Source organism: Larus michahellis, chromosome 4, assembly GCF_964199755.1.
Source record: "Larus michahellis chromosome 4, bLarMic1.1, whole genome shotgun sequence".
In the NCBI taxonomy this organism is placed as follows: domain Eukaryota; kingdom Metazoa; phylum Chordata; class Aves; order Charadriiformes; family Laridae; genus Larus; species Larus michahellis.
The window spans coordinates 58,737,467-58,757,623 of NC_133899.1; the positions used below are offsets into that span (position 1 = coordinate 58,737,467).

Here is a 20,157-nt window from a genome sequence, read left to right on the forward strand (position 1 = left end):
GAAAGTCCTGCAGACCCTCATGTTATTTGAAATACCCAGAAATAGTATCTTGATGCCTTGCTTAATCTCATTTTGGATGTTCCGCAGCCATCATCATTCCCCGTAACTGCTTTTCTTTGTGCTGCATTTTAATTTATGCCTACTACCCCCTTAATCCAGATTCAATGTCAATAAAATAACTATGAATACCATTAGCTAAAACACGAAATCTAGGAAAATGTGCCCCAGAGGTTCTGAGCCTCCCTCTCCTGTGGCTGGTGATACCGCACTTAAAGATCTGGCCGCACAGTGGATGTGAGCAGAGCAATTGCTCAGCTGCACCCTTCTCCTGATGGAGGCTGCAGACCCTACTGCACACAGCTTGCACAGTATGGCATCAGTTATCCCCTGAGACCCCCTGTCGACTGTGCCTCAGAAAGATCCAGCTCCCATTTGCTTTAAAAAAAAAAATGAAACAGAGCACAAGGCCAATGTTTTGGGTAATAAGAAAATAGCATTCCTTGTGGAAAGGGTCCTGCAGTCAGCTACATTATGATTCAAGTATTCTTCTAACATACCTTTTGGTACTCACTATCCAGTAAGACAAAACTAATTTCTATACAAATTGCTGCCACATCACTGTCAAAGAACAAACTTGAGAAGATAGACAAGAATTCTTAGTTTTATACTAGAAACATTATAAATGTGCAGTCTACCCCTTTTCCTTACAGTACTACCCCTTATGCAAGCTTATAGTCACTTAGCAACTTGGTGGTAACTGCCTTTGTTTCAAGAATATGGATAACTAGATTATGAAACTACTGGTTCAGTAAAAATAACATCTTAAAATAAAGGACATGTCAGTCAAGTTATTCCTATTCTAGGAAATTCTATGTGTACTCTGAGTCAGATTGCTTTGACAGATAAAAGCACATAGTCAAGACACAGCTTGACAAAGTTGCATATGCATGTATTATATTAAGTTTCCAGAATTTATTGAATATCAATGCCATCCAGTTCTTGAGATATTTGTATTATGCTTGAAATTAAACAAAATCCATCCTTTCAAAATCATTGCTAGACTTAGGAAAAATAATTTTAAGATCAGCCCTCAAATTCATGCATTTATGTTATGATTTAGGAGAAACTGTCTACTTAGGCAGCACTTCAAGGCCCACAGAATTTGCATTTCTTTTATTTTATATTCTATATACATACAGATGTTTGACAAACTGTGTTATTAACATGTCACACTATCAGAGATAAAGCATTTTATGAGAAAGAAAAAAATTAAGTCACCATATTGCTCAATTTTTATCTGCACTCTTTTGCAAGAAATGCTGTGAGACAACTTATAACAAATAGAAGAACTAGGTCTAAAGCTAGTTTTAAAACGCGAGGATGGATGTGTTGAGAGACACATCAATTTTTACTCCTCTCTCATGTGTTGTTCACAGAAGCCTCAACACATGGAAAATGTAACTTTTTTACACGTATACATGATAGCATTTATGGAGAAAACTGTGTAAAAAGAGGGGAAGAAGCTGTAAATTATCCTTCTGTTGGGATTAATATGCAAAAGAGAATGAAGCACGAGCAACAGGGAAGACAAAAAGTTCTCCTAGAGGGAAGGAGTAATATGCTTTAACAGGTAAAAAGTAAGACAGAGCACAACTTGCTAAAGCAGACGTTTAAAGCTGAATCCCAAACACCTAAGAAAATGCAACACAGATGTTTCCAGTGATCCACCCCCACAAACGTGTCCTAATGACCACTTATTCACAGCCAAAAATATACATCTACAAGACTGCTCTAATACTCATTGTTTCTTTGCTATTCTGTGCACTTAATTTTCCAAATGGTTTTAAAACCTCTTGGCTCTGTGGCCAAAAGAAACCCAAAACCATTTTTCAGGAACAATTTCTCTGTCCTTCTGCGATGTGATCCCCTGTACAGAGCTGAGAAGCAAGTGCTAGGACTGCGTTAATCAAATTTTACACAAGTCAGCTGAACGATACATTTTGATGTCCCAATAGACATTCACTAACAGAGCACAGAATTCACAAAACCCAACAGAAACAGCAAATGACCTGTTCGGCTGAAGGCAAAGAGTGCGAGGAGAATAGGAAATAGAGAATCTGCAGTCCAAATGATTCCTCCTGAGTAGGAAACGAAGCCAAGTGATAGGATATCAAATTTTCACGGAAATGGCATAGCGGAAGCCTGGGTTTACAGCTGTAGCAGGATTCTAGAAACAAAAGGAAAGAGAAAAACAAAGCAAAACAAACCAAAATATGGTCCAACAGAGCAGATGAGGTATTGAAAATTAAACAGCCTGACTGTAAGACGGGAAAGTCAGAAGAGGAGACTGCGTAAAAAGAGCAAGAAAGTAAGAGGGGATGGAATAATCGCACGAGGTTAAAAGGCAATCAGCAACATTACTAGTCTGTTAGGAATGAAAGAGGTTGGCATAAGCAGTGGTTGACAGAGGAAGAATAGTGTTATGTTTTATTTGTTTAAAAAAGAAAGTAGATTGTTGTGTAGAGGTGGACAGCTGGAAATTGAATTAAGCAGAAATAGCGGCGAGATGACAATGGCTTGTTACTAGTGAATATTCACATTCAGGAAGGAAGTGCGCAAAATTAAGACGCGAATTAACTTGAAGTGAAGGAACTACGTTTAGTGGCAGAATTTTCTCCAAGAAGCTGTTGCGGCCTAAGAGAACCACAGAGACAATCAGCTGTCAGAAAGCAGTCAAGATAGAAAAAGGCAATATAAATGGCTGCAGAAAGAATCTAATTAACTAGCCATAAAGAAAAAAAAAAAAAAGTATTTTAAAAATAGAAGTAATAAGTAGAAACCTTGCTAAAGTTTTCCACAAGAAAGACTAAGAGAAGCTGTCCAAAATAGGCTGCTTGGTTTGAAAATAGGAGCTACTTACAAAAAAAAAAAAAAAAGGACATTTCAACCATTTTTCCAGCCTTCCAAGGCATTTTAGATATGCAAAAAGGGGAAAGACATCACAAAACCAAGCTGATACACCTAAATCATGCAGGTTTTTTTAAAAAAAAAAAAAAAAAGAAAAGAACAAATGGAAAGAATGAATGTTTCAATGGGTACACAGTAAGCAGAGGTGAGAACAGTCTGTATGAAAACCATTTATGAAATTCAAATCTTTATGAAGTGACCAAGACTGACTGGAACAGCCTGAAAACATAGGTTATGCTTACAGTATATATTACAGTGTGCTTACAATAGGAAAGCAGAGCTGTAGAAAGTCACAAATACAAACAACTCATGAGATTTTCTCCACTTCACTAAATTTTGAGTCCAAACACCTCTGATTACTCAAGTCTCTGAGACAGTGCTATCTTCTAAATGAATGTTTACTACAATTCTTGATTATTATCTTGATTATTCTACTGTTTAGACTGTTGCTGTGGATAATTCCAGCAGACTGCCTGAATGACACCACTTTCTCACTGCACTCTTTTTTTTTTTTTTTAATACGCTCTTTAATGAGTAAAGGTTGGACGAGAAGATCTTTCAAGGTCTCCTCCAACCTGGGCTGTTCTGCTATTCTATGATTACTGTAACGTAAGGACTGAAACATGACTAAACAAAAAGACATTTTTGTCATGTATAAAAGGCAATTAGAGCCTATAAAAGGCTATAATTAGAGCCTATAAAAGGCAATTAGAGGGGCACATGGGACGCGACAGGAAAACTTTCTTTAAAGTTTAGATTTACCAAAAAAAATTAGAATTTATTTGGGAGTCCAACTGAATAAAACATGAATACTTCATGGCTTTATCATTCAACACACACAATGGTCTATCAGTTTAGAATCTTTCAAATGCCACTGTACAAGACATCCCGTTTTCCAATTCCTGACAAATTTCAAAGTACCCCTCCAATTCTTTTCCAAATTTATATTCTCCATTGTTGAGGACAATTTTTGTTCTTTTGCTTCCCAACTATCTTCCATTACAGAATGGACATTGGGTAAACAACCAGCATTCCCGCAGGCAGATGGTACAGCTGAAAGATGGTTTGTGTGTATTTGTATGCTAAATTTAAAACTTAAGAAAGCTATTCTTAAAAGAAACTTTGATATCCGAATACAGAAATAAAGCAGAACACAAATTATTCCACAACTTTTACAAAGTTCCTTACCTAGCTCTTGCTGGTTTCCTTTTAAGTAAATTTAACAAATTTCGGCTGCCAAAATTCTTATCATATAGCGTTTTAGACAACTGTAGATATTCCCAGGCACTTGAACGGCCAAGATTTCGTTAGGAATCTGTCATTAATGCAGGTGAACAAACATAATGACTGGAGGTTGAAAGCTTTTCTTTATTTAAGCTTTCAATTTTCACCTCAATCAGGAAAAGCATACTTTGTGTAAATGCTCTGAATGCTTTGTGTAAATGCTTCTCTTGCTTCTAGCAAGAGACTATTCTTAGAACAGTTCAGTTCCCTTCCAAGTCATTGATCCAGTCATAGAAAACTGCTCTTGCCATTACTACTGTGTTCCACAAAGTGTGACAAGAGGCAGCGATTTAAGAAAACTAACACAGCAGGGGCTGGTATCATAGTATCCATGAAAAGCATTTACTAGTTATTTCATCCAGCAAGAAGTTTATGTTGCAGCTTCCCTTCCAGCTGAGCCTGTCCTCTGAAGACATGTCTGAGGAGACAATACGGAAGGACAATTAGATGCTTAAAGAAATCTTCCAATAGCCATCTAGATTTAGGGGACAAAGTTGCCCAAGAAGCTTCACTGTCTGATGCTTATGTTCCATAATATTATAAAGTTATATCAGATCCACCCCGTAAAAATTTTACCTAAATGAAGTCTTCTTCAAAACACTAACATTAAAGAATTTGAGCTGCAATAGGGTTTTTAACTCCATCATTCCCTATTGCTACCAAAAGTTACTGTGTGCTCCTGAGCTCTAATGAGCACAGCAAGACAGCAGCTGACAGGGTGTGCCAGGCTTTTTCTATGAAGTTGTTCCAGCTAAACAGTTACTAGAGATTGTTTTAACTTGGACAAATGGGTAGGCTCCTCCCTGATACAAGGCCAACAAAACTTTGCATAGTTTATATTCTCTCAGCCTCCCCACCCTTCATATGTTGTTTTTTCCTTCTTGTTAGGATATGCATAATCAGACTACAAAAACCAAGTTACGTAAAAATCTTAATCTAAGTAAAAGGGAGGAAAAACACTGCCTGCTGTAAATGCAGAACAATTGTTTGTGGTAGCATATATACATGCATGCATGAGACCATGACCTTGTTTCTGTTGCCACAGCTAGAGATGTGTAATAGAGATACATTACGTCGCTGAGGGAGAACTGGACAGAATTAATTCAAAATTCCCTCCTTGGTGTATTTTATAGGTAGCACGCTACTTGATTAGTATCTGACCTCCTGTCGCAGCAGTTTGGATAAGCTGGGGGATACAGGCAAATCACAGCAGATCAGGCATCAGTTCTGATCTGTTCTTTTTCTATTTGACTCGCTTTAAAAAGATTATTTATAGATTAAAATTACAAAAAGAAAATATTTAGAGATCACGACTGCATTATTCATCATTTTCTTTGTCAAGACAACAATAAAACCTACCTAATGATAGAGATGCTTGATGTAATATTCTAATTGGCTTAGCAATTCCTTTGTTAAGTACTTCTTAACGTGCTGCTCTGCCCTGAAAATTATTTGATAGTACAATATTCAAAGGTCAGAAGTATGTGACAACTTAAAGGATTTGACTCCTACAGCTTGGAGTACTATAAAAGGATAAGATTTTAATCTCATGTTTATCTACTAAAAGAGTCTGTAATACACCAACCACTGGTCAGGCAGAAAGAGAACTCCCCTGGTTTTCTTTACAAACTGATACAACTCCCAAGAGCAGAGCTACACAGCAATTGACAGAAATGTTTTCTGAAGTGCAACTGCAAGGGAACAATCCAGACGTTTTCGGCCTGGTATGATTCAAGTTCAACAATCCTTAAAGCGGCAAGTCAGGGTATTACAAATACACGCACCATAAAAACTGAGAAAACTGTTCAACTCTACCTCAAAGCAAAACATACCAGTTTTAACTATCATAGTACAATGAAAATGGTTTCCGCCAAAGCCAGCAATTACAGGATACTCACACGGGTCTTATGTGCATAGTTGCTACACTTAAACTTGAAGGAATAGTTACCACGAACAAGGATGAATAAGGATGTTTATTACATCCTTACTTCTAGCTCTGCATTTTCATCACATATAAGATAGCACCAGGCCCTGCCAAAAGCCTCACTTGGACAAAGAACAAACAAACTGCTTCCAAAGCCAGCACGACATTCAAACATTTTAACCTGGCATTAAACTTGATGCAAGCATCTGCCATGTTCTGGGCAAAACGCTGCAGTGAAATATGCTGCACTCACTGAAGGAAGCTACTGCCAGCTCTAGGAACACAAACCTACCCAGCACAAGTAATTCCAACAAACGGATAAAACACTATAGAGCCACCATCCTCTTCTGAACATGGAGGAGGGAAAGGAAGTCTGCAACCTAACTACTTTGTGTAAGCCTTCACAGTAATTTTTGGGTGACTCCATGGAAGAGGCTACAAATTCCAACTAAGAATAACTTAATCAAGCTTCCTTTATGATGAATGGGGCAACGTACAGCTTCCAGTATACAACTTCCAACATACAGCTTTGTAACCAGCTTGTTTTATGCATAAAAACTTACTGCGTCAATACAGGCTATTTTATAAATACTAAACCTATCCCTTTTGATTACTGCAAAATTGCATAAATAAATGTATCTGATGCCTCACTTTCCCCATCAAGTTATCTACGGGTTTCTTTTGCTCATGTTTTTTCCTTTCTTATTTTTCCAATATAATTTCATTCAGGATTTTGGAAATCTTTCCAAGCAGTCCACATAAGCATGAAGTGGAGGGAAAGGCAATTCCAAAAGCTCAATTCTGAATAAAACTGAAGGCATCCCTAGTAACACAAATTCCCTGGATCAACACATCATTTTATAAAACTGAAAGTGATGCAAAATAGTTAACTGTTAAGCTTTATCAATCTGTAACAATTCTATTCTGAAAAAAAAAAGAAGAAAGACCTAAACAGTAAACACATAACTGCACAACTTCAGCTTACAATTTAGAAAATATTTCCTGCATGCAAATTAGATCAAACACTCTGTTGGGGGAATCTTAGACTAGATGCTTTCAAATACGCAATTCTGTAGCTTTGTTCTAACAAGATTCCCTCCTACACAAAATTCTTGTGAAAAAGTACTGGTTACATTAAGTTGAACAACTCAGAGTCAGGAGGGATCAGAGCATCAACATATATTAAGGGTATTATTCTGAATACGATCAACAAATGTACCCTACCCACCAAAGAAGTTCATCACTTCCCCTATTCTATTTTAAATAAATACAAAAAGATCAATAATGAAGAACAGAAGATCAATCTGGCTTCCTACCCAAAACCCACCAGTTTTTAACTTACGTAATTTGATCACTGGTAAAGTTTTTCAAAGACATTTCCATGACTTCATATTTTTAAATTCCTTTTATAAAATGGCATTTGGCATTTATTCCCATTAAGAGCAAGAGACATTTAGACTTCTAAAACTCCTTTTGAAAGCCATGAGGTTAAAATATCAGAAATATCTAAGAAAGACAAACCACGTTCTGATAAAGAAGGGAAAAGAGGTTTCGTTAAGAACTGTATTCAGTATCATAATTACTTATTATAAGTAGATGAAGGCAATTATATTTAGACAGTTTAATATGAGCACTGCATCCAAAACATCAATATCATGGCAAATTCACCAAGTTGTGATGCAACAGGGAAACTTTTTGAGACAAGCATTACCCTTGTCTGTGCTGCCAGTCTTCCAAGACACAACATGAGATACATCTGAGCACAGCTGGAAACAACTGCTTCCACAGTTTCTACAAGCCCTGCGGCTAGCAGCTAGGAGTAGATGGAAACTTCTTACATATGTATATATTTCATATACGTTCATTTACACACCCACAGTACACTTCCTGAATGTAACTATGTTAAGCAACAATCAAAAAAATATCAGTGTTCTCCTTTACCCTACTTAATGGGCAGTCCAGAGCAGTGAATACAGGTCATTGAGCACACCGCAAGAGTAGCTAGACATTTATTTGCCCTACAGGTACCTGAATAATTAAACCTTCATCTTAAAGAAGCCATTACCAAGATAAGACAGTGATAGTTACAAACTTTTTCCTTCCACTTCTTCCAAGGGTGAGAAGTTTGTTTGGTTCCCCCCCTGCCCCGTTCTGGCTTATGAAAAGAAGGATTTGCATTTTCACCACAAAACACAGTACAAAACTTATGCTGTTATTGTTGTTTAAAACAAAACAAAAAAACCCCATCTAACACCTGAACCCAGAGCAACACACACATATGGTTACAGGTTCATGGTAGGGAAGACGAGGTCTGAAACATCTCTTGGACTTTATTTTTTATTTCTCTTAGAACAGAAAACATCAAGGTTGTAATAGGCCTTAGTTCACTCCACAGAAAGGCTAATGATAATATTATGCCTATGCATGTGTAAACTTCTGATTCGTTAATTTTAGTAAAATTTAAATAACTTTAAAAGTTTTAACCAAAAGCTTTTGATGATTATTTTTTTTTTTTTTTTAGGTAGCTATTTCAAAAGGCAGGGTAAACATCAAAGAATTCCTCCAAACTGCTATGATGGTTAATCAAGGGTAAAAGAAACCCTAGCAAAGAAAAAGTAGGGGTGCTGAAGAGACCTATTTGCTTCAATCCTGTTCCTTTTAGAAAGGATTTTAACTCCATCAGACTGATTTCTGAAGCAATGTTAAGGGGAAAAAAAAAAGGTATTCATTCACGAAAGGCCATAATCATCCTTGCATACTTGATGATGTAAACATGTTTTCCAATTGAGAATTTACGTTATGCAGAAATTGTCTTTATAGTAATCCTTACAGTCAGTAAGCTCGAGAGGTTTTTTGCATAGCTTTTAATGAAATTTTTGAATTAGGTATCATCACTGGAAATAACTTTGCTAAGGAGCAAATACAAGCACCACCCCAAAACACACTCAGTGGTAAAGAAAATATAGAGTAATCCACCACAAACACAATCCCAAGAAGGCATTATCTCATTCAGGAGTAGGATAAGCATTAGAATGATCAAATTTTTTTTTTACTAAATTAACAGAGCAAAGTAAAGCAGAAAGTGGAATGAGTCTATTCCACCTTCCCAAAGATTGAAAGTTTCAAGGCAAAACCATACATACTGAAAAGGACACAGTTCTTGACCCTTTTTAATGTTTGCCACAGCCTCCTGACTCACTTTAAGGAATTCTCACACATGCCCTTAAGTTTCCCTGAAGAGCTTACGTATTTCAGCTTGTTTCCTTGGAAAGCTTCTTCAGGGAATGAAGTATCTCCCCAAATAAGGAAAGCTGATTTTTCCAAGATTGAACCACGGCTAGAAGGACTAAAACTAAGTATCTGAATGTCTCCTACAGGCTCCAATTATCAACGAGGCGTTATACAGAAGTTGTGCTGTACACACCCAGAAAATTGTTTCCCAGATTTTCTAATCTGAAAATACAAACAAAAAAATTGAAATGTGGGAAAAAAGATACAACATATATGAAACGGCATATAAAAGCTGACAATGCTTGTGTGTATTTCCTTATTTTCTGGTGGTAAAACAATTACTGTCTGAAGACTGAATAAAAGGATTTAGTATTTAGTAAATGTATTTAAATTACATTTTACACAGGTATATGACAACACACTTGTATCTAAGCATATCAAAAGGTATCCATTAGTAGAATAGGGGGAAAAAAATCAGTAGCTTAATCATCAGAAAATAGTAATATTATTGATCTTTTTCCTCTGCTATGAAGCTACTCTGAAAAAAAAAAAATTCATGTAGTAATGTATTTAAAAAAAAAATAATAAATCTATCTAGAAGCAAACTCAAGCAATCTCTCAGAGCATCATCTTATCCTAAAGGCAAAACCAGTCACCTTTTATGCCATTCCTGACACTTCCACAGCTTCTTCCCAAAAAGTCTCTGATGACTATATAACCATACTCTGATACTATATACCTTTTCTAAGCTAGCTGTACCAATGACTTGCTATTCTGTTAAAAAAAAAGTTTTCCTGGTAGCATCTTCATCACTGTACTTTATTTTTTACAGCTGCGCTGTTACTCTTAATGGTTTCATATGAGCAAAAGTCAACTGCGGTCTTTCATGTTTCTCATGGCCAGAGATTCTTGCTCACACATTTGCACCAGTTCAGCTGCATAAGCACTGGTAAAAAGCTTCAGTCAGCTATGGTCAGCTCACTACATAGACACACGAACATCAGTTTAAGCACTAGGAAGGCAGTCAGAAGCATCAGTCCATGGAAATCCTGGACTAAACTAGAAGGTGCAATTAAACTAGAACCTAACTACATGTGTGTGGAAACCACAGAATATTACATAAATTTAATTCTACCCACACTAGCAAATTGTATCACTTCGACTTAGTCGACACAAATGCAAAATTTGCACAAAATCTGCGTAGGGTAGATATCAGAGTAACTGGAAGCAAAAGCAGCCATTGACTCCGCACAATGAGGCAGTTTTAGAGGGACCAGTAGCCAGTCAAAGAAACACGTCTGTGCTTTGACACTAAAAAAGCCAATAAACAAGTAGTACATTTATTTTCTACATTTTCTGCATTGCAGAGTCCTGTCCACTAAATTCTGGAATAGTTTCTCCATTGGCCACTGGAAAGCTATCAGGTATTTTCAGATAAAATGCAACAGTGCTCGGCAGAGAACTGGTGATGGCAGCTACACTTTTGATGCCAAAGGTTAGTACTCAAGGAACTCTTCCAAGACATAGGAATACTTAACATCCCTCTTCTCTGAGGGACAGAATATGAGTCTCTATGTTAAAGTCACCATCTGCAACAGGTAGTCCTTGCGTTAACTGGAGGTACCAGAAATCCTTCCCCTGATACCCGATTGAACATAGCAATCTATGCCCAGATGTTCAGCCTGCTGTGCTGATCTGGGTCCATGGGGCTAATGAAGGCACCACACTGGTCTGCAGTTGTCTTCAAACGGTTGTCCGGGTCAGAGTTTGCAGACGATTGGACCACCATTTGGTATGCATGTTCTTCCAGGCAGACTGAATTGACTCCATCTCTCACATCAATCACGTTCTATTTTGCATAAATAATTAAACATTCAATGGAGAGTCTGACATCTAAGTGGGTCAGACTCAAAGTGAATGCCCTATGTCTGACCACAAACACTGAAGTATCATTCTCATTCCTTGACAGAACATTTAAAGAGAGGGGAAACGCCCTCCTCCCCCACACAAATACCTCAGTACCGCAGTAATACCTCAGTACACCCTCTGTGGAGGCGATTACAGCATTCTCCTGGAAAGTCAGTGGAAAATGAAGTTTACTCTGGTTTCTTATGCCTGAGAAGGAATCATGAGAATCCTCTGCACTATAAGCTCCTGAAAATGAGATGTTTTCTTCAACAAGAAAATATAGAAAATAAACTGGGAGATTGCCACTTCTGGACAGTAGCAAAACTCAAATGGGAAACGAGAGCACATTAGGAGAAAATTGAACTCTTTTGATATGAAGATCCTTCTCACTACTTTCCAATTTTCAGTTCAGCTACCATGCTGAAAATTCAATTGCACTTAACCTGCCCCTGAACTCCCCATGAAATTATGGCCAATTTATGGCAACCATGTCAAGTGACCTTCAAAGGAGCAAGAGACATCGGTCATTCCTGGGTAATACTCTATTCCATGAGCAGCCAGTATGGGAGGAACAACAAACGCATATTTCAAAAGACAACTTTACAGCACCATTGGCTTTAGGGGCAAAAAACGGAATACGAAGCTTACGTTGGAAGTGTAACCGAGTGGTGCGGTTAGATATCTGCTGAAGTAAGCGTGCTGTAAGAGCACAAAGGAGGATATTCACAGAACTACTTAAGCTAGTAAGTCAAGCCTCTGTCTCTCTGTATGCTTAAAGCAAAAACAAACAAACCAACCCAAAATCCTCTCCATTAACTGCAAATAGCATTCTAAGCTATTTACTGCCTGTCTTTTGAAAAGGTGTGTGACATGGTCAATAAGGTTAAATCATAAAAAAGGAAGAAAAACCCAACACTCTCTCCCTGCATGTACATCCTTTTTTTTTTTTTTATATTATTTCTTTTCTTATGATGTCTTTGCATTTCCTTTTGGCTTTTCTAGCACCATTCTTGACAGATTATACTTTTGCACAGAAGCCATCCAAAAAAACCCCTGAACTGACAATATGTTAATAACGCTACTAAAGTCGTAACCACAAGGGGAGAAAGTTCCACTCCCAGCTTTAAACAACTTTAGCTTTACAGTCAGATCCCAGGCTTTTCACCAGAAGGACTAGAAAGAGTGGTTCAGCTAAACTGAGAGTATTATGACACACAGGAATTCAGGTTCAAAAGGAACCATCTGGTTCATTCAGTTCACTGCAACTGTAATAGATTTTTAGTCCTGAAAGGTCAATGTCACATCCATGTGTACAAACTGGAACACTTCCAATGCACTGTAACAAATTAAAAACCTTTTTAAATATTAGAAGTTACTTTAAAAACATAATGACAGGGTGTCAAAGGAAATAACACACACAGAACTGTGCACAAGCAAGTAGGAGAGATCGCCAGTGTCCTATATTTCTGAAGTGACCTTGTAAGTATTTTATACTTAATTCAGAATTCTAAATAAGGCTAAGAACTATTTCAAAAAAAATTATGTTTCAATTATGTAAGACAATGATGACAAAATTAAAACTTAGATCTGATTCAATAACTGTCACTAGGTCTGCTAGTGTGGAGGAGGTGATAAGTATCCACTTTCAGCTTGGAATTTCTTGTCTTTTCTCTGTGTTAAACCCTCTTCTAACATTAAAAATAAAATAAAAAAATACCAGTTTTCATCTTCTCTGTTCTGCCTACAGCCACCCCACCTCTGTGTTTCCCATCTGTCTAGTCCTTTCTTGCTGTTCTTTAACTGAGTAACTCCCAAAAGATCTCTCTTGGCTCTGCTTGCCAGTCTGACTTGGCCAGCCCCACCACTACAGCAGGCTAGAAGGTTGTAGGTAACCCAGCTGCTCAGTTTCCACCAGTCTGGCAAGCAGTCTTGGTACTGCTTTCTTACCTTAACCTGTCTCCAGTTTCAGACGACAGGCTTTAGGTACACCTTTTTGGAACATTATTGAGTGCTTCCTTCTAACCAGTTCAGTATTTGGTATTGTAAAATAAAAAATCCAGTACATAATTCAAATACAGATTTTAAGGAAGAATCTCCCTTACTCTCCCATCTTGCTCTGTTCAATATTTGATACTTTTAATGCTTCCCTATCCCATCTCTTTGAGGCCTCAGGGTATTCTCCCTGCTCAGCATCTCTATCCACACTTACAAACACACAGACAACAATTTTGATGTAATGTATTTTCAAGTCAACACAGAAAGGAAAACATTTAAGTCTGATTATAGCAATTCATGCATCTTGTCAATTATAAACTGAGTAGTAAATAAAAGCCATCACAATGGCTGATGTTTAACTTTCTGTATCCTATCTTGAATGAAACTACAACTAAGCAGGATATTTTATATCGCCAAATATTTGTAAGTCCTTTAACGAGTCAGTCTCTATGTGCATTCTTTCAACTGACAAATTCAGTTCCAAACAGTACATTATAAAACTCCTTTTAGCAAAGGCCAAATTGAGTTAGTCAGGAAACCAAGAACACAAAGATATGTTTACCTAATACATAACAAACCTGAGAAAAATGGGACCAGAGTCATGGGCTGATACAGGTGCTTCCAAGATAGAAATTGGAACACTCAGTGTTAAAGCACTTGTTGCTTGAAATGGAAACTAAACTCCAGAGGTAGCCACCATTGTGTCTCATTCATTGTACCAAATCACAGAAAAATGGAAGGTCACCACGTATATTCTGCTATCCCAAGACAGAGTTCATCTTAGACTGTTTAGGGAACAGGTAAAATGCCATCCCCACATTAACTTACCCTTACTAAAGGAAAACTTTTGCTTTATTTGTAACACAACTTCTTGCTGCAACTAAACCCATTATTGCTTCATAGCCATCAGGAATAGCAAAACCCACAGTTTATCCTTGCCACAATTTCCTTTAATCACAGTGAGAGAAACAGTTGTTCCCTACCCTTTAGCTTTGTGCCATTGATTACTCCCGACTACATAACTAATTGCACCTGACCCTATGAAATTGCATCATCTTTCTGAGCAGGCTGTTTGGAACTCTAATACTACCCTCAAACACAAACACAGACAGGCAGTCCTCTCCCTGGTCACTTCATTGTCTACTGAAATTACCAATCAGACTGTATGTTCCATAATATAAACTAGACATGCACATAAAACAACCGGTCTCAGATCCCTGCAAACCCCCAATGGTAGCAAGCCACACATGAGGGTTCTCCCAATACAATTATGCAGCTTTTTGGTGCCCGCCATACAATAATTTTGTTTAGATCCTGAATGCTTCTCCTTGTCACCAGTGAGAAACTCTGCTGAAGTCAGAACATCTGCTATTTCTTCCTTGCTCATGATATGTTATCCTGCTGCAGAAAGACGCTAGATGCATCTAAGAGCATTCAGTCTCTTAGAATCCATGTTGGCTGCTACAGATCAACGTGGGGGTGAGACGCAGGAAGGCTAGGTTCCCCAGAAAGCCAATTTAAAAGAAAATAAATTAAAAAAACCCCATCTACTGAATAGAGTTAGCCTACAGAAAACTGTAAGCACAGATCACACCACCAACCTTTCTTCATGAAGATGCGCAAGAAATACCCAGGTATTCCAACATTGACTGCATGGCCCTAGAACAGAATTGTTCTTTAAAATAAGATGACTTAGGAAAGAGAAATTTGACTGCCACTTGAAAAACTTGACTGCCAAAGGAAGAATTGAGCTAGGTTAGCGATTTAAACATTTCTTTAAAAGATGAGACCTAGATTCAGTTTCCTCTGCAACCTGAGAGGATTGAAACCTGCGATCCTTACATCAAAAAAGAGGATCCCAACTACAAGTCGAGGGAACAGCCTCAGGAAATCAATTTTCAGCAAGGGCCCTCAGACTGTTCCTCTGAGATGTGCTGGCTACACTGGAGCACACTTGAAATCTTACAGAGAGAAGACAGGGGCTCCTGAGGTTAATAGGAGACAAGGAAACACTGGTGAAGTACCCCAAAGGAATTAAGGTGTGTTCCTCTAAGAAGGTAACACAGCAGACACCCCAGCTGAAGTGCCTCTACACCAATGTACGCATCGTGGGCAACAAACAGGAGGAGCTGCAAACCAACATGCTGCTAGAAAGCTATGACCTAGCTGCCATTACTGAAACTTGGGGGGAACGAATCCCATGACTGGAATGTGGCTATTGATGGCTACAGGCTCTTCAAAAGAGACAGGGGAGGAAGAAGGGATGGAGGCATTGCCCTGTACATCAAGAGTAGGGTAGAGTGTGAAGAGCTGTCTCCGAAGAACAGCCATGAGCAGGTTGAAAGCCTATGGGTAAGAATAAGAGACCAAGGCAACAAAGGTTGGCGTCTTGTGGTTGGTGTCTACTACAGGCTGCCCAATCAAGGGGAGCCTATTGACAAAGCCTTCTTGCTCCAGCTACAGGAGGCATCAGGATCACAGGCTCTCATCCTGCTGGGGGCCTTCAACCACCCTGACAGAGACGTCATTGCAGCCTTTCAGTACTTAAAGGAGGTTACAGGAAACATGGGGACAGACTTTTTAGAAAGGCCTGTAGCGAGAGGACAAGGGGTAACAGTTTTAAACTAAAAGAGAGTAGATTCAGACTACATAGAAGGAAGAAAAATTTTTATGAGGAGGGTGGTGAAACACTGGGACAGGTTTCCCAGAGAGCTTGTAGATGCTTCATTCATGGAAACATTCAAGGTGAGGTTGGACAGGGCTCTGATCTAGTTGAAGATGTCCCTGCTCACTGCAGCGGGGTTGGTTTAAAGGTCCTTCCAACCCAAACTATTCTATGATTCTTCCTCTGACCATTAGTTGTACTTCCAGTAAGATGCACACACTCAAAGGGAGCAACTGATATGCCTAAAAACCTAAGTGACTAATCACCCTAGGATACCAAAGATATTCACACACACACCCAGTTGGCAGACATAGAAACTAGAAGGGATTTCTGTCTTTAGTCTAGAGAGCTACCCAGAGGAAGTGCAAGAAACCTAGAAGTGTACTGAATGCCTACTTCCAGGCAACCAAATTCCACTTTAAGTTTGAAAACAGATGTAAAGTACAAGCAAATCGGGATCACAAACTGCTTTTAAACTGCCTTGAGATGTAATCTTATTTAAGATAAATTTAACTACAATAACCAGATAGTATCCAAAGCATTTAAAAAAAAAGCCAACCGAAAACCTACGATATCATAGTTAACCACAAGTTACCCAATTAATGGGTTTAAATTATACAGGTTAAAATCAATGTATTAATTAGACATTTATTTTTATTAGAAAGGTTAAAATATAAAGAAAAAGACGGTACAGCTACTGCCTACCCTGTTCCTGAAATCCAGACTCTCATGAGTGCTGGTTTGACCTTGGAGAAACTCAAATTAATTTCGTCTGAACACATTAGCAACAAATAGATCCTTTCTCCCTGTTCGCCATGGCCTCTCACAAAGCACGTCTTTACACATCCTTTTCTTCTTCATTCCAAATATTTCCATTTTTATGCCTTTTAAGTCATGTGATTGACACATAGCACCACCGTTCTATTCAATGAACTGAAAATACTCTGGCTGAAAGTTGCATATCTAACTAACCAGTGAGCTGGTAACACACAGAGTCAACTTTGAAAAAAAGAGGAAAGTATTTCCTTCAAACAAAAAATTTCAGGGCATTAAAAGAAAATGCATTGTAAAGTTCATCTCTCCAAGAAAGATCTTAACCTCAATAAGCAAAGACTGTTACCAAATATTCTCTTTGTTCATACTCTCCAGCTATGCTGCAAGAGAACACCTAGGGTTTTTTTCAAAAATGAAATCATCTGTTAAATTTATTGTATGGAATAAATATTAATAGCCCTGAGCACGTGTTTTCTCAAGATTAAAGATGTAAGTGCCATAATTCTCCAGCTACACTATTAAGATTCGAGTCACTCAGCGTCTTATGGCTACAGATAACACCTAATAAGTTAATCAAAGATAAACCAAAACAGATAACTGGATGTCAAAATCATTAATCTTACCTGACAGGCAGATATATGTTAAATATTCACCCTGACCTCCAGTAGCTAGGAAAGGAATTTTTTTTTTTGTTCTTCTTTTCACTTGGACCGCTCCCAGCATCCTTTCATCATGTGGGGCAAAAATTTCTTTGCTGATTGCAGATTTGGCGTTCATTGTAGATCACAGATACAGCAGACTGCTGGTCTCTAAAAATAAAATCATAAATAAAATTAAAAAATAAAAATTAGAAACTCCTAAGTTATAAGTCCAGCTAACTTACATGGGCATTAACAGCTCTAACCTTCAAATAAAGTTTTTAATGATTCAAAGAATTTAGAAGATAATTTCATGCACTTAGAGGCAGAATTTTCAAACTACCTAAGAGTCTTCACTTAAGTTGTTCTCCATGCTTCTTAAATTCTTGGAAACTAGCTGAGCTTATTTTGGGCAGAAGCTGTCCACGCTAGCACTTCAGCATGATGCAAAATCTTCTCAGAGGGATACCCTGTAACTTCATGCTTCATACAAGCTTCATTAATTCCCTCTCTGGTAACTGGAGGGAACATCATCCGTCCTACACAGACAGGGAAAGCACTCCAAGGGCACAGGGAAGGAACACCGTGGTTGAGTTTATCAGCGTCCTCTCTGAGCTTGGTTGTGCTGGCTGACTTCACAGAAGATACAGAAAGCTTCAAACTCAGTAAGACACCTCCTTCAGGAGCACTGCTCTCGGTGACTACTTGACTAAGCAGCTCCTGCACCTCTTGCAGCTTTAGCGCCTCATCCCTTCAACTCCTCTGTAATTACCAACTGGGCAACTGCACTGAAACAGCGAGTGTCAGAGAAACCTTGGCATTCACACAGACAAAACCACACCTCCTCTTTTCTGCTAAGTAATTTTGACCCAGGTCAGTTCTTCATTGTGTTTCATAAGAAAACAGCAGCCAACTTAGGAGAGACACTGGGGGGGTGGGAGGGATAAAAATGTAGAGAACAGGGAGGGAGAAGGAGGGAAGCTGCTTATTCAAGCTTGTCCAGCAAAAGTAACGTCGATCTGACCACAGCTTACACAGACACCTAACTAAAAGAGAGAGAACTCAGTTACAGAGGTGGTATTATCTAGCAGCACCGCACTTATAACTCCAATTAGTTCTGCACTGAAATCTGTTAATAAGTATATAGATCCCACTGACAGAGACTGCCAAATGCCTCTTTTATATTGTTCAAATAAAATGACTCTCCAATATACGTACATTAAATTCCATGTCTCCATATTTTTTAAGACTTTCAAGCCCACAGATCTTTTTTGACACCCTTAGCTTTCTTAGTATGAGCAAGATCATCGTCAGGTCTCAACTACTGAAGCCAGAAATTCTGCCTGTGGGATCATTTGCTATTTGCCACAATTTAACTATTAGAAAACATAGATAAATTCCATTCAAATTAGATTATGAAGCCAAAAGTGTCATGGATCCATTATTTTTAGCCTGCACACTATCAGCACAGTAATTGTCTTAACACTTTCAGTCTCACTATTTTGTTGGCACTTCTTTGATATTCCCTTATCTAAAAAAACCAAAAAAAACCAAAACAAACAAAAAAAATCCCCACAGAAAAAACACCAACAAAAAACCCCTGTATTCATAGAGGTATGAGAGAGCACAAATTAGTCCAAGGCAAATTCACCACCTATTTATTTTGGTATGCAAACAGAATTCTTTGCCAAAGTAATCTTCAGTTAACCAATATAGAGGTATGCAAATTCTGACAAGTTTTAGCATTAAGTAATTTTACACGCACCTTTACAAAAATCAACTGCATTTAAAAAAAGGCCCCAAAGGAAAAATCCAGATCAATTGCAAGGGAAGAAAGAATGCGCAGCTCCTTAAAAGATGTGATTTCATAACTCCTGCCATGTAAGTTACCTATCCTTTAACAACAAATATATCAACTTGAAAAAAGAACCAAAAGAATAAATTTACCTGCTAGTTACTTAGAAAAGGCTGTTTTCACACTCATGTTCATTGTACCACAATTTTCTCCTCCTCTCTGTTCTGAAAATATTTGCAGTAGAGCTTATACCAGCATGCGAGCTGCTGGCAGTTTATGACTAGAGGTTTTTAGGGGTTTTTTGGGGGTCTTGTTTTGGTTTTTTGTTTGGGTGGGTTTTTTTGTTGTTTTTGTTTGATTGGTGTTTGGGTTTTGGTTGTTTTTTTGTTGGGTTTGGAGTGTTTTGTTTTGGTTTCTTTTTTTAAATTCAAGGCCACTGTCAATGACTATGGGTTTAATAACACAGACCTTCTTCCGGCCGAGATGAAGATTGATAATCTTTGCAAAAATTACCTCCATCTCAGGCCTTTGCATGCTTAAAGAATTTTCAGTAAATAGCCTATTGGGAAAACACACACAAATACTGTCAGGTAAAAATATACTCAAGTCAGAGACAAGGGAAAAAGTGTTCTCCAGCTTGCAATGATCTGATGCTGTTAATTCTGCACCTGAGTTGTCGAATAGATGTTCTCAGACCTTTCTTTTTTGAAGTTCACAAACTGCAAAATAAAGTGTGATTTCAAAGACATACTCAGTGATGTAAAGGTTTCCTGGATTAAGAAAGGATAGAAGTTTTCCCTACCTACAACTGGTTGTAGCAGAAAATGTTATTGGTTCGGAGCTTCAGAACTTTCATATCTACTTTAAGGATGTTACAAGCAACAGGTCTCACTGTATATGGCTGCATTTGGAAAGACTCTGCTGAACAGGAGGCAAGGCAAACAAACAAGAGACACTATCCAAATCCTATTTTATA

The 20,157-nt window shown here is 38.0% G+C and overlaps 1 protein-coding gene across 4 annotated transcripts in view; it reads right to left on the minus strand.

Moving 5' to 3' along the window:
- STXBP6 (syntaxin binding protein 6) overlaps positions 1–20,157 on the minus strand; it is a 153,780-nt gene that overhangs the window by 68,216 nt on the left and 65,407 nt on the right. For all 4 annotated transcript variants that reach the window (XM_074585045.1, XM_074585044.1, XM_074585042.1 and 1 more), the window contains one exon: positions 17,372–17,557. In XM_074585045.1, the coding sequence (XP_074441146.1) occupies positions 17,372–17,525 (154 nt within the window). In that variant the 5' untranslated portion in view covers positions 17,526–17,557. The remainder of the gene's footprint in view (positions 1–17,371; positions 17,558–20,157) is intronic.